Raw genomic sequence first — 15,772 nt, 5'->3', positions numbered from 1 at the left:
TCTCTTGGCCTTAACTCAAGTTTTATATTCTTTGTATTGTTATTGATTGTTCATCCAATAAATTCCCTATTGCAGTGTTGATCCAACCTTTGGTTCGCCACTATTTCATAATAGTACACAACACATCCAATTTAACCAAAATATTTCATGAATGAATTGAATAAGAAAAAAAAATTAGAATTTTAATGGTCCTTTAGAATCTCATATTGTGTGGTGAGAGTGAGTGTGAATGCATTATACAGTATCACAAATTTTGTTAAAATTGTTATAGTTTTAACAACTGTCCAGTCATGTCCTAACTCAAGTACATGTATTATTTCCTGACAGAAAAAAAAATTTTTAATTTAACATTTAAGAAAATAAATTATAATTAAATAAAACTTTTTTAAAATATTTAATAAGAATAATTAGTGTCATTGATTGGTAAAATTGACAAAATTTATAATTTAATTATAACACCCTGTGTGGTTGGGATAAGTAGACTAAGGAAGTAAAAATTTTTGAAAAATACAAAAAATAATCTTATTTGGTTTGCATTATAAAGCTAACTTCTTAGAAAATAAAGGCACTTTACTTCCCTTGTGCAACGGTAACTTACCAAACACATTTATATCACACTTTTTATTAGAAAATATAATTTCTACACGTATAGAGTATTTTAAATCAAATAAACCTAAATTAATAAAATTTTTCTTAAAAAAAAAAACTCATGCATTAGTTTGGTGTCTGATAAAGAATAGAAAAGAAAAGAGTAAATAAATGAAATGTAAAATGCAAGTGGAGATGGCGTTTGGTTGAAGACAACAGAGACCAGACATGGATGGGTAAAGATGTGAGGTTACGAAAACATGCGGATGGCTGATGCAGTGAGAGTCACCAATGGCGCCTCCGCGTTCGCCTCGCCACAAAATATAAATGCCCAAATCCAAATGGTCACTAACAAAATCAATTGCACAAATAATGATACGTAAACAGCTTCTCTTTTAGTATAAAGCCGTTGCTCTTTCGTTCGTTGCTCGTTAGGAGACAGTGACCACTCCTCTTATCTGGGCTTTCATCGATCTTGGACTCTAGATTTCTATATTATTTATGCTCACTTGAATACTTAGCACATATTCCTATTTTGTAAATATAGTAAATATTTTTATTTTATTTTAATAAATTAGTAATTTTCTTAAAACAAAATGTATTAAATTTTATATATTTTTCAGTAATTATTGTTAAATTCACATGATTTTATAAGCTAATAATTATACAAGTTTTGAAAATGTTTCGAATCTAAATAAGTCATTTAAATTTTAAAAAAGATTAAATAAAACTTTTAAATTTTAAAAATAAATTAAATAATGTTTTTTTACTATATTTAGACAAGTAAACTCTTTAAATTTTAAAAATATATAAAAAAAGATTAAACTATAATTTATTTCTAATATAAATCTAGCCATATAAAAATCTTTTAATGCACCAAGTTTGCAATAGCAATTTTATGTATATAATTTGTAATATCCTAGTAAATATCTGCTGCATTTTAAATTAAGTTGATAAGTTATTTTTTTGTTGAACTCATAAAGAAATTTCTTAAATAATTTGACAAAAAATAACTTATCAATATACTTCAGGATGCAACAGATATCTATCAAAATATTGTAAATTAAATATATAAAATTATTAATGAAGACCTCATGCACTAGAAGATTTTTGTACACGGCCTTAATTTGATTTATATTAAAAGTAAATTATAGTTTATTGTTTTCTTTATCTATTTTTTTAAAAGTTATTATTTGTTTTTAAGAACTTATTTAATGTATTTTTTAAATTTAAAAGATTTATTTAATTTTTTTTAAGAATTGAAGAATTTAATTGAACTCTGAAATATTTTAAAGATTTATATAACTCTTTGACATAATTTAAAGAATCTAAATAAGTCTTTTCCTCTTTTTGTTTTTTTAGTCTGATTGCAGAAAAGTTTAGAAGGCAAGAGTACATATATTAAGGCCAAGGCTTGGATTATAAAACTAAAACACCAATCCAATTTACCAATTAAATCTAGACCTAAAACTCCTAAACAGAAATTTAGGAACAGCCACTTACACAGCACCATTACTGAGAAGCCAAATTGAAGTGACTCACTGAAAGCAAGGAAGGGAAATCCTTTCGCCAAAGCTAAAAGGACAGGGCAAAACCAGCAAAGCCAACAAACTCCACACCTTTATAAAAGAGGCCCAATGCTATCGGGAGTTATAGAACTCAAAAAAACACTAATTTGGAAGAGAAGGGAGGCAAAGGCTATGGCTTTTCAGTCTCATCTAGTCATGGAAAACCAACAAACACTTTTGATACACTTACTCTTTAGATCCTCAAGGCACCTTCCCTTGAAACTCTCCCAGAGCAGGGAGTCTTCCTACCAAGCAGAGGACATGTACAAACCAAGGAAGGTATCCATACAAGCAAAGCTTCAAACCAAAGTTTGCACAACTAAATTTTCTCCGAAAACCCCCCTCCATTTAAGCTCCAAGATTTGTAAAACCAAACAACCAAACCCAAAATTATAGACAAACCAGACTGAGGAGGTGAGGGAAACCCATCAACGAACCAATTAAGCACCATCTCCTAACCTAGGCAAGGAAGGTCACCAGAAACAGCACTTAGCTAAATCCGAGAAAAAGCGTGATTGGAAAACTCAAGAGTACTACTTTACTTAGATATTGTATAGTTTTCATAATAAACGTAGTAGTAGCAGAAATAATAATAATAATAATAATAATAATAATAATAATAATAATAATAATAATAATAATAATAGTCTCCTTCTTTATTAGTCAAAGTTTTAACTTAGTATGGGGAGCATTTAGGATTATTTAATTATATATTGAATGTATCAAGCTAATATAAATAAATGTACCCTTCAAATCACTTAGAGAAAAAAAATTTGATTTCAATATGCGAAAAATGATCTGATGATATTCTTAATAATAAATACCAACAAAAATGCTCTCTTAAAAAAAAAGAATATATTAAAGAATTAGGTATTCCTGCACTATTAATCACAAATATTGCGTAATTTAAATCGTTAATTGACAGAATTCTTTATAAATCAGCTAGATGAATAACAAGAATGAATATTTAAACCACGGCTGATTCAATGGCAGAATTCTTTATAAATGGTTGATTATGGTAGCAGGACATAACTTCCTTAATGTCATTGCATTTGTTGTTTTATTAAGATGGTGGTGGTAGTGGTACCTTACCTTCCTCGACCATCATCATCATCATATAATCATCTTCTTAATGCTATCTCTATCTAGCTTGAGGTTTTTCAATTTGTTATTGCAGATAAAAATTCAAGAAAATCCACCAACTTTTAATGCGTCATATATATAGAATACAAGGAAGTGAAGTAATAAAACCAACAAATCAATCAAAACATAAGAAGGTGACAAACACAAAACTGGAGAGAGAGAGAGAGAGAGAGAGAGAGAGAGAGAGAGAGAGAGAGAGAGAGTTGTATTTAACTAGGTCAAAACAAAATATAAATCCAAACCATATATGTATGTGTTATCATTTTCATGTGTCGTCTCTTCTACCTTCTTCTGGTCATGTGTCTGATTTTACCATTTGCAGACATTTATGTGATCGAACAGAGCAGCAGCAGCATGCAGTAGTTGGTGTTGGTCGGGTATTGAGAACATTGGAGGCGTGGCTTATGATATTGGTTGGGAAAGGAAATGTGCAGAGTTCCCTCCTTTAAAGCAGGAACAATTTTAATGGCTACCAAATTTATAGAAAGGAATGGCCTGGATATTGTTTATGTCAGTGGTCCTACCCAGTTGGTTGAGAGAATTCCAGCTTCTGCTCTTGTACCCTTCTTATTCTTCTCCTTCTTCTTCAGATAAATCATTAACTCACATAAAATTTTTACTTCATAAATTTTTAAAATCAATACAGATCACTGTTAGAATTTTTTTTTCTGATATCTTTTTTATATATATATTACCAGACAAGTACTCCAATTTATTGAATTATATTAATCTAATTACATATAAATTAAGCTAGGGAATATAGATTTGGTAACTAAGAGTGTAGAAGGATTTTCTGTTTTTTTTTACAACATTAATATTATAATTAACACAAATAATTTAAATTTTAACACAATGTACTAAATTAATAAATTAGTAAACGGGATTAATAAATAAGTTCACAAACTTGTTCCAATAAATCAACTCACAAACCTGTTAATAAACCTACTAACGAGTAAGCTCACAAATTTTAAGAAGTCGAATATTAATAAGTTCACACTCAATTTATTTATTAAATAAATCTAAAAATTAAGTTTAACTCAAATTCATTTAATCAATTAAATAAAATTAAATTTTATCCAACCCAACCCGAGCAAGTCGCCTCATTTATGTATGAACCAGCTGGGCATTAATTAAGTAGTTGAAATAGATGAGATTTCCATTAATTGATTGCAGAGAGAAATGGCGAAAGTGTAAACATAATGGAATCCTTTTCTCGTATCAATCAAGCATCAACTTCCAGGAGAGAATACTAGATTTCACAAAAAGCTGAACTAGTTTTTGCCTAATAAATTTCAACAGAATTTCAATTAAAAATATTTTAACTGAATTTAATTTTATAATTTTTAATATATATTGTTAAATTAAATTAACTATTGAAATATACCACCCATGAGATTTTTATAAGTCATGGCATTTCCTTTCTTGTGTGTGGCTGAAATTAACTTAGAAAAAAAAAAAAAAAGCATAACAGTTGGTCCGACAGTCATGTTGGATTTACATGTGATACTACATGTTGTTTATAGAAAAGCATATTAAGAAAAAAAAAAATTAATCAGTTGCGATTTGATAGTTTTATCTTTTTGCATTTGAAAGTATTGTCAATTTCATCGTCCAAAATTGGAAGATTTAAGCACCACACAAATATGTGTCATGTGATTGAAGGTCGACTTCTCTCCTTTTGTTAGGAGTTTTTCTCTTCTGAAGCTTAGCATTCTCGCTCTACTGTTTTTGAGTGGCTTTTTTATGGGACAGGGAAAGGTCGCCTTTGCTCGTAGGATTAGATTTTTCCCTTCCACATCTGAGTGAGGTTGTGTATACCCTTTTATGGTCTTTTGTTGAGTTGCAAGTCGTGCTTTGAGTGAGGGAATATTTTGACCTGCTTGGTTCTCTTTGTGTTTTCCACTGCTTGAAACCAGTTAGGTTCTGGGAGGGGATCCAAGTGTTGGGATAATGGTATATCCAGAGCTTGAAGTCTTTATTTATTTTCAGATTAATTCCATTATATTCTTTATTATTTGAGGAAATGATCAAAGAAGCAAGACAAAAAGAATAATGAAGAATTTTTTTTTGAAAAAAAAAAAAAGCTTTAAAAAATTAAAATTAGAGATAAGTTTTAACTTATTTATATTGAAGTCATTTTCAAAACTGTATGGAATAAGTTCGAGTTCTAATCGGAGTAAATTATAATAAAAAAATTTTAAATTAGAGAAAGAATTTAAGAGAGAGGGGGAAGGAAGATACTTGATGATATTCTGTTTATCCAATGAGTGAGGGCAAATATACTATTTGCTTCCTTTAATTATTATTAATATAAATTTGGTAGCATGTACCTCCACCATTTATTCATCATTTATTTAATTTTCAAAAGGTATCCTTAATGGGGTTTGGCCTTAACAATATTATTTTTGAATACATAATGAAAACAACTGGATTAGTGACTTATCTTTGATTTGTTAATTATGATATCAACAAATAATATTGACCCATTGCAAAGGTTGCACTATTTAATAAATGAAATACATTAATTATTGGAATAATAAGCCAGCAAATTAGACAAAATAATTAAATTAATTAGTAAATTAACTTCTATCCAAAATACCCATTAAGTTCAAAGAGATTATGATGATGATGCCTTCCCAAGATAATGCCATTAATTGAGGTCTGAATTTCTTAATTTTTCTTTCACATTACTTGCCTCTTTGCAGCTGGGAGACCAAACTTTCCTATTTCTTTTCAATTAGCTATGTTTGACTAATGAGTCCTTTGAAATATGTGATTTCTTGCAGAATGCAGCTGTTAATTTTAGGGTCATTGGATTTGGAAGGCAGGTAAGTTCTGGTTAATTTCATCCTATTTCTTGGCCCATCTAGATGCTGCTCATCATCACAGATAGTGATAGGCCTGTCGCTCGTTGTACTACCAACTCTTTGTACTATCACAGAAAGTAGATAAAATTTTGTTTTAACACCATTGAAGTCTTGTTAAATTGATTAAATCTCATATCTAAATCCAGTCTTGCGGCCATTAATTAGAGATTAAAATTAAAAGCCTACTGAAAGATTTAAAACCAATTAATCCAAAACTTTTTATCCCCGTTGCTTCACGTTATAATTCTTCTATAGTCTTCTACCGCAAAGAACCAGCAGCAGCCATGGACGTCATATCACACTCAACAAAGAGAAGTTAGTGGTGACAGCGCACGAATTAATGTCAAAAAAAGACAAAGGCTTGTCATCATCTTTTGTAGAGCTTTAGAACAAAAACTCGGAAACAAGAAAACAATCACATTACTAAATGTTGCGGTACATGGTAAATGAGGGTATAAATATGCAAAATAAAAAATAAACGGATTAGAGGTTTGTCAGTTATGAACTCAGTGAAAATCTTTCAACACTCAAATTAAATTGATTAGAAAAAAAACATAAATTTGATTTTTTTTTTATATAGAATATAAAATTTAATTAGTTATAATAAATTAATTATGTAATTATACTTATATTATTAGCTAGCAGGATTATATTTTTATTTATAGTGCATAATTATAGATATTGCTATATTTAGCAATCCCACTAAAATTATTTATCTTTAATTAATATTTTTTTCATTTTATTGGGTGGGTATTATAGTGGTTGAATAGATTAAACGAATCTCATTACTGAATCATTAAATATGATTACACTTCTAGACTATCCGAAAATTCGAATTGCTAGATCAAATATATATATTTAGGATTTATATCACTACAAAAAAAATTATATATGTTATTAATGATAAGACCCTCTTAACGAATTTTTATTCAGCGCAACCGTTGTATAATGATTTAATAATAATCATTGATAAATGTGAGATCTACATGAGACCTATCACGATTAACGATTATAATAAAATTATTATACATAAATTAATTTTATTGTATAATTTTTTTCTCTTAACAGTAAACTTGATTCGGACATATTTAAACCCGAGTTTATTGGATTTTAGGTATTCAATTTGGTCATGATTCGGTCTAGAAACGTTGGAGCCTGTTGATCCAGACGATCAACCCTTTGGTTCAACCTTTGCTCAGGAAAATCTGTCAACATTGCGGCTATGGCTTCCTAGGATAACCAATCAGCCATTTACCTTATACATTATAAAACTAAAAACATTTCTCAAATTAAATTTATTAAAATAATATTTTTCTTTATCTCTCATCTTACACTGTATAATTTAGAATTTATTTTTAAGTATTTTAATTCCAATACTTCTGAGGTTTAAGATTAAAATTAAAATTTTGATATAATATTAGAGAGAATTTATGCATGACAAATATTTAATTATTTTACACAAAACAAAAGGAAAGAGACATGAAAAGAGAAGACAGAGGGAGGGAAAGTGCCAATCGTGTGATTGATTGTTGTTATCAAGATTATGGGGAAATGATAAAAGCGCGGCAAAATCCAATGATTTATTATTATTTTTATTTGCTAAAAAGTATTTTTTATCAGCTTTCACACTGAGGTTAATTTTTTTTTATTAGGATGATTTCAGAGATGCACTTTCACATTAATTTTATTATTAATTTTTTAATTTAAATAATTATATTAATATTATTTTTAACATTAATTTATATTTAAAATCTTTGAATTTCAATTTTAATATCATCAAAATATATATAATCTATTATTATTAATTTATTAATTCATTTACTGTCTCTTAACCTAAATGGGTATATTACAATGTCTCCTAATTTTAATTTATATATATAAAAAAAATTGTAAGCTTCAATTTATTTTTTTAAAAATTTTAATGAAAATATTCATAATAAATCATAAATTATGAATATATAAATTTCCTCCAAAACTTTTATAGTTAGTTTAAAATTTAGTATTTTTATTCATTTTCAACTTATTTTTTTCTTAAAAATCATACTATTGATAGTAGTTTAACATTTTTATAAATATTTACAATTAATTAATTTTATTGAAAATTATATAATTATTATTATTTTCTTAATAAATCAATAAGATTATTTTTAATTATATTACTTTTTAATTCAATTTTAATTAACATCTAAAGGATTTATTTTAAGTTATTTGATTTTATTTTAATGTAAAAAAATTAATAATATACAATTTTACTTTATTATAATAATATTATTTAAACTCTAATTAAGTATGGATCAATATTATATATATAAGTTAATATTTTAATATATGATATTTAAATTAAAGTTTAAAAATTTTTGTAATAAAATTAAAATTAAGGTATAATATTAATGTAATTCCTATACTCAATTTATTAGTTAACTTTGTTAAGCTAGAGGGTCATTTCATGAAAGTTTGTGCTGCCGCATGCCCTAAAATCCAATAAAAAGCAATATTATACAGTGTTCTGTCCACTGTCCTTTTCTCCATATTTTGACTTCTTCACTGCTTTTAAAGGATTAACTTGCTAATGTTATAAAAAAAAAAAAAAAAAAAAAAACTCAAATGGATTCTCATATAAATAATAATTTGATTTTTCTAATTGATATATATATCCATTAATATTTACTTAATATACTGCATTTATATAAGGAATTATAATTTGTAATTCATTAAATATAATTTACATTACTAAAATTGTAATTCTCTATATAAATAGATTATATTAAATAAGCTTTAATGGATTTATTTCTATACATCTTAGAAAAATTTATAGTAGTTTAATAATTAAGTACTTGCTTTTTGACATAATTAAAAAAATAAAAATTTATTCCTTTAGACTTAATTTGTTTCATATAAAATGATTTATATATAAAAAATATTTTTTATAAAAATATTTTTTATTATTTAATTATAATATTAAATTAATAATATTTATTTATTTTATATATGTATAAATTTATTTATATTTTAATAAAATTTTTAAAATTTAAAAAATATAAAATAATTTTTTTAAATAAAAATTAATTTTCTTAAAAATGAATTAATTTTTCTTTGATCAGAGGATAATAGAGGGCTACATTGAAGCGTATAGCCCAGCGGGGGAAGGGTTTTCCCACATAGGAGGAGAGGAGGACGAGGGGACAGTGCCCCCGTGACAAGTTGTGCTGTGGCCCACAATCAATAAAATTTATTTATTTTTAAATATAATTTTATAGTCAATAATTATGAGTAAAATTATTTTATTGATTTTTATAAAATTATTATTATTATTGATAAAATGATCACATATATAATAAATAAAGGATTAGGTTATAAATAAAACAAAATTTCTCCAACGTTTTGCACCTTATCCTATCTATGTTGTTTTTTCTTTTTCTTTTTTTTCAAAAAACAAGAGAAAACAAATATATAAAATTAAGGAAAATAAATTAATCAGCACCTAAATTTTCATATTTTTTTCTCACTGTTAATTTATTATATTTTTATTTTTATCATTTAATATTTTACTTTAGATATGATTAAACTATCTTAATTAATTATTTCTCATTTTATTCTCAATGTATATTATATATATTTTCTGACATATATAATCATTTATAATTTCTTCTCATTATCATATTATCAAATATTTATCTCAATATTCATATTTCTATTATACTTATTTTGTGGTTATGTTATATTTTAAATATCGAATATTCACTTTTATACAACATAACTAACTTAACCATAATTGTATAAAATTTACATTTCATTTTGTGAAGATCATATGATTGCATAGTACATCCATTGTATTTTTTTCATTTCATTCATCTTGTATTTGTTTATGTGAGTAATATTCTCATTTATCACTCTATTATCTCGTATGATAAAATCTAACTTTTTTTTTTTTCGTCTGAAGATAAAATCTAACTACTTAAATTAGTTATATTTTGACAATAAAATTCCATCCAATTAAATCTCATGTCCATTCTTTTTATGAGAGCTAATTTTAAAAGAATTAAAATTTGATTGTAAAAAATTATAATTTCTAAAATTTAATTACAAAAAAAAGTCTGTTGTTATGAATTTCAGTATTATTATCCTTATATAATTTTGTTGGTTTAATGCCTATACTTGATGTAATAAAAGCAATGGCAAAGTAGCTAGATACTAAATTTTGAGGGATTAAATATAAATGTAATATATACATTATTATTATTATTATTATTATTATCGTCATCAAAGAATTATTTTATTAATTTTTCTTCATTTTTAAGCGCAAGAAATAAAGAAATTTTGAGTTAAAAAAAAAAAAAAAAAAGAAGAGAATAACCTCCTACCGTATAACCTATAAATTAGATTCAAAATATTTGTGCCTTCCGAAGAAAAAAAATCTATAATTGCAATTTTTATGGCGAGTGACTACTAAATTAATGGCTTAATTACAGTGGTTTTAGGAAGTCTTAAACGTATATGAATTATGACATCTGAATCATAACACAAATACAGATTCCATAAAGGCCTTAACAAGATCTCATCATCATCATCATCATCAATGAGAGATTTATTATTGACAAAATATTTATAATTGACAATAATAATAAGCTTTTCCCAAAACGACGTAACCTTGTCGCTAATAAATAACAAACCCACAACTTACAAACACTTTTAATTTAACCCAGCTCTAAAGATCGAGCCGTCGGCTAACCCTTTTTAGCCTGCGGTTCGAACCCAAATCACACAACCCAAGTTTTACAACCTTATTCATCGGCGGTGGTCCAAGTCATGTCATTCTCGAATATCCAGTGGCAAACCTCGATCCGACCCGGACCCGAACCTAAAGCCAAGAAAGCACCATGGGTGGAGCTCCAAGAGGAAGTATCCAGGTGACATACGGCGACGCCGTGGTTGATTTTCGCCTTGCTATTCCGATCCAAGATGTCCGCTTCGTAAACCCGAACTTTGGGAACCGAGTGGCAGTAATAGAGCAGGTACGGGAACAAGCTCTGGTGACAAGATACTGACTTGGTCACTCTACCACCGTTGATACCTTTGACCGATCCGATCATGATATTCTTCTTTGACCCCTTCACGTTTTCAGTCGTACGAACCACCACATTGCGGCCTAGGACGGAGGTGGCGAAGTCGATTAAGTCCTCGGCGGAGCCAACGCAGCGCTTGGTCTCGCCGGGGCTAGGTGCTCTCTCGCACTCGTCAAGAGCGTCCATAATTATCTTCTCCATGGTTGAATTATCAGCAGTGTGGAAAGTTTCCTTCAACGGAGCGATCTTGGAGGTGGAAAATGGTAATTTTGAGGTGATGGTGCGGGGCAAAAATGACCTTTGAGGCATTTTATCTCTAATGTCAGGCATTGGCATCACGTTACCCTTCTTGAGCTCAGACTCACGGAAAAATTTGCCAGGCTCAATCCACTTATTTACCAAACTACCACTGACCTTCTTTGCAGTAGTTTCTTCAGATGCAGTAGTGGAGCTTGTTTTGCTGTACCCAGAAAAAGATACGCTCTTTTTATCAGCATACTCTTTGAAAGTGTTGTTCACTCCATAGATCTTGAACCCAATCTTCGGCTTATCTGCTCCTTCACCATACCCAGTAAATGTATCAGACCCTTCATTGAAGGATTTCCCATAAATTTTGAAATTTACAGTTCCCCCAGTTGATTTTTTAGCATAAGATTGGAAGGAATCGTCACCCACATTGGATTCATCTCTGTAATTGGTGAAGGTATCAAAACTACCAGTTCCTTCAGCGCCGTAGTTCTTGAAATTGTTCTCTGGAACATTTCCATTGAACCCATAAGACTTGAAGGTATCATTAGCTCCATTCTCATTCTCGCCGTAATTCGTAAAATCTGAGCCAATCACATTCGAGTTCTCTGCATAGCTCGTAAATTCATTAGGGCTTGCATTCCCGTTCTTCCCATAACTGGAGAAAGATTCACCGCCGGAGTTTGTATCCCCTGTATAGCTCGAGAATTTTTGGGCCCTGCGATTTCCGTGATCCGAATAAGATGTGAACCGAAGATTTGGGACATTTACTTGCTCATTGTATTTCTTGAAGTCGCTGGCGCCACCGCTGCTATGGGCACCATAGGTGTTGAAGCTTTGGTCGGGGACGTTCCCGTCAGGGCCATAAGTGGAAAATTTTTCGTTGTGATCAATGGAGCCGCGGCCGTATCGCCGAAAAGAGTCGACGGGGATATTTTCTCCATCTGAATAGTTCTTGAACGAGTCGACTCCGTTCACCAAATCCGAACCGTAATTGGTAAAGTTCTTGTTGCTGTAGACAGCAAAGTTGGAGTTTCCTTCGTGCTTCTCGAGGCTGGGCGCTAAATCGGGGAAGCAGAAGAGCTTGGCGGAGGAGCAGAAGGCGGAGAACTTAGTGGAGAGGGCATTTTGCGAGGCGAGTTTGGTAAAAGTGGCGGCATCCACGGCGTTCAATGGAGAGGCCTTGGATAGAATGAATGGAGATTTTGGTAAATTGCTGTGGATCTCCTTGTCCCAGTACCGGATAAGATATGCTTTTGGCGTAAGTGGACCGTCACCGGCCAGCAGCACCCTGGCACCGGCTGAACTCGCCTGCATTGTTCAAGAATTTAACCAAACCGACCAAAAAAACAAGAACAAGAATTAGAAACGAAAACAAGAAAGAAACAGAAAAGTAAAAAAATAAATTGAAAAGAAGAGTAAATGGCATAAAAGATGAGCTTACATCGAGCAAGAATGGGAAGCAGAAGAAGATGAAGAAGAAGAAAGGGGAAATTGGGTGAGCTTGCATTTTCTTTACAAGCAAAGACGAGCGAGAATGTTGGTGGGTTTGTAGGGTTGTGAAGTGAAGAAATATATAAAAAGGATTAGACAGATGGGGAGAGAGAAAGAGAGTTTATTTTTTTTAATGGTGGATTTGGCCTTGTGGTTAGTTAGTGAGCTTTGACACTTGAGGCTCCTCCTCCTCGTTTAAGCATCACCTGCAAATTCCATAATTACCATAGAAAACAGCGAAAAGGAATTAATCTCCACTGTAGATTTCGAGAAGCAGGGGAGAGTATCATTATATCAAGAATAAAGTATTAATAACAGTGTCTTTAACAGCAAAATAACAGTGATAAATGTGTAAATTGAGAAAATTGGATGGTTGTGAAAAGTGAATATTGGATTTAAAATGATTTTAGCAGCTTCAAAGTAGTTCTTGTTTAAGATTATTGCAGAAGAAAAGAAAGAAAACCAGCCAACAGAAAAAGAAAAGAATGAAGAGAGAACTAACTGGTGAGTGGCACCAAGAGAAGAGTGACTCAAAGCTCTCTGTTGGAAGAGGAATGAGGAATGGGACTATATTTATAAGCTCTAAAGAACACAGCAACTACAAAAGAGCTTCTAAAAACTTCAAGCAATTAGCTTTTCCATAAGTAGGCTGCAAAATCTCAACATAAGAAACCAGTTGTCAAAGGTAAAGAAAAGAAATAGCAAAATGAATCGAATATCATCGGAAGGGTACAAAATGAGGTCTGACTCTTTAGCAAACAAGATTTTGGAAATTTGGGAAAAGGATACGAGCAATAGGAAGAGGGAGAGACCACAGCACTTGTGTTTGTGCAATTTTCGGTATTATTATTATTATTATTCATTGATTTGATAAGCCCTTAAAGCCGCGTTCCAATTCACACGTGTCAAAACCAGATTGGCTTACTGTCTCTCTTAATCAAAATTTTTGACGCGCATAGCCGCTCCTCATTTTGGTTTTACCACGTAAGTTTTTGGAGCTTCTTAAGTATCTTTTCGTGATATCCCCTTTCCCAAAATGCATTATTTGATTGATTAGCAGTTGGCTGCATTTCTTTAAGGACAGTGACAAAGCTCGTGATAATGGCACCATCTGTAATTCCTCCTCAAACACCACCCCTTTTAGTAATTTCATTATGCTTATTTAGGTAGTAATTAGTGTGTGTGTGTCTACCTAACATGTAGTGGGATTATATTCTAATCCTAGGTTATCTCCATCATTAAGAAGGGAGGATGCACAATGGAATGAGGATGGGCTTCATGGATAGGCCCATCATCATGGGTTTCTTATGAAAGAGATAAAGAAAAGTGAAAAACGATAACATAAACAGCTTTCTGCCTTCTGGTACGGAGCTTGTTGGATGTTTAGATAAGAGAGTGGATGGATGAGGGTGGCCCAACAATAATAAAACTGGCAGATAAGACAGTAGGGTTTATGTTCAATGATTAATTGTTAAATTGTATTGCTTAAAGCACTAAAGCTTCTGCTTATTTCCAATACCAAATTTTGTTTATATTGTCTCTGCATAACTCCAAATGTCCTGCCATTAATGCATAAGCAAAACACCTTTTGATAGCTCATAAAGTCTGCATGAAAATTCATTGTTTTTGCATGAAAACATCCTAGATAATTACCCAATACTTTATTACAAGCATATATTAATTATGATGTTCTTCCCCAAATGATATCTAGAATTTTAATTCAATCCCATCAGTCTTTTGGATGCCTAGCTTCATTTAAATCCATTTATGCATAAATGGATGGCACATGAAGGTATTAATGTTCCTGCTGAGGCAGCTCATCTTCTGAAGTTGATTTGAATATTACAATTACTTGTTTGCATTTTCAGTGGTCTGGCTATCTTGTCCAACTATGGCATATTGATGCTTTAATTAGAAGTTTTTCCATGACCAGTTTAATCACCTTCTCCATTTAATCCAATTCCTTGAAAGAAACAAGCATAAACTTAAATTCTTTCTTCAGGACTGAACAGATGGGTTTGGTTTCTTATAGATAACTGTCATTTTCAATCCCAGTCTTCAATTTCAGAATGCTTGTGAATGGTCTTAAAGTGAATGCAGAGTATAATGCAGTCAAGATGTGAAATGATCAGAGCATAATCCTTTAAAAATAGAGTCCCAAGTTCAGCTAACTTCAGAAAACACCATTAACTATGATTAGATATCTCCTTGAAGTCAAATACCCAAATGGGAAAAAGACTGAAACAGGGAGCTACCTATGTGAGGCCCAATAAGAACATGCTATGCAGGTAACTAAACACAATAAAGCCAAAATGCATTAAGCACCATATTGAATTGAGAAACATTCATTCCTTTAAATTTTCCTGTAAACTTTGCTTGACTAGATAATTATGTGAGTTAGTCATGTTCATCATTTGACTCTCCTTATATTATTAGAAAATTTTCCAGCTGTTATGCCAACAAATTATAGTAATTTTTTTTCTTCTTGATGTCAGGCCTGCCAATGTTCCTTGATTGTAATACACATGGGAGCTGAAAGGACATGAAATTCAGATATGGCAATTAAATTTCATGGCCCAAACCTTCCTTTTTTTTTTTTCAAATTTTTGGTAGACAGGTAGTACCCAGAGGCCATGCACCATGTAATTCCATTTTGTATGAAATTATATTATTTTCCATCATAATTTGGGTATAGAAGTTTAATTCTATTTACTCCATGGACGCAAACAGTCTTCCTTCTATAAAAAGATTTGTTCATGACCTACAAAAAACCAATATTCTGTCTCTTCTGGACGGAGAAGAA

At 30.4% G+C, this 15,772-nt stretch overlaps 1 protein-coding gene across 1 annotated transcript; it reads right to left on the bottom strand.

Moving 5' to 3' along the window:
- Positions 1 to 10,730: 10,730 nt before the first annotated feature.
- LOC110639013 (polygalacturonase 1 beta-like protein 3) lies at positions 10,731 to 13,808 on the bottom strand. The gene is made up of 3 exons (XM_021789767.2): positions 13,472 to 13,808; positions 12,920 to 13,175; positions 10,731 to 12,786 (listed from the first exon to the last, which is right to left on the bottom strand). Exons 2-3 carry the CDS (start codon positions 12,983 to 12,985, stop codon positions 10,948 to 10,950), a joined length of 1,905 nt encoding a protein of 634 aa, XP_021645459.2. The 5' UTR covers positions 12,986 to 13,175; positions 13,472 to 13,808; the 3' UTR covers positions 10,731 to 10,947.
- Between the last annotated feature and the right edge of the window lie 1,964 nt (positions 13,809 to 15,772).

The sequence above is a fragment of the Hevea brasiliensis genome, chromosome 7, assembly GCF_030052815.1.
Source record: "Hevea brasiliensis isolate MT/VB/25A 57/8 chromosome 7, ASM3005281v1, whole genome shotgun sequence".
In the NCBI taxonomy this organism is placed as follows: domain Eukaryota; kingdom Viridiplantae; phylum Streptophyta; class Magnoliopsida; order Malpighiales; family Euphorbiaceae; genus Hevea; species Hevea brasiliensis.
This window is presented reverse-complemented; position numbering and strand designations above follow the sequence as displayed.

Excerpts from the sequence above, each read along its gene's own strand:
- LOC110639013 (XM_021789767.2), bottom strand. The coding sequence starts at position 12,985 with ATGCAAGCTCACCCAATTTCCCCTTTCTTCTTCTTCATCTTCTTCTGC. Across the intron at positions 12,787-12,919 it reads GCTTCCCATTCTTGCTCGAT|GCGAGTTCAGCCGGTGCCAG; the intron begins GTAAGCTCATCT and ends TGAACAATGCAG.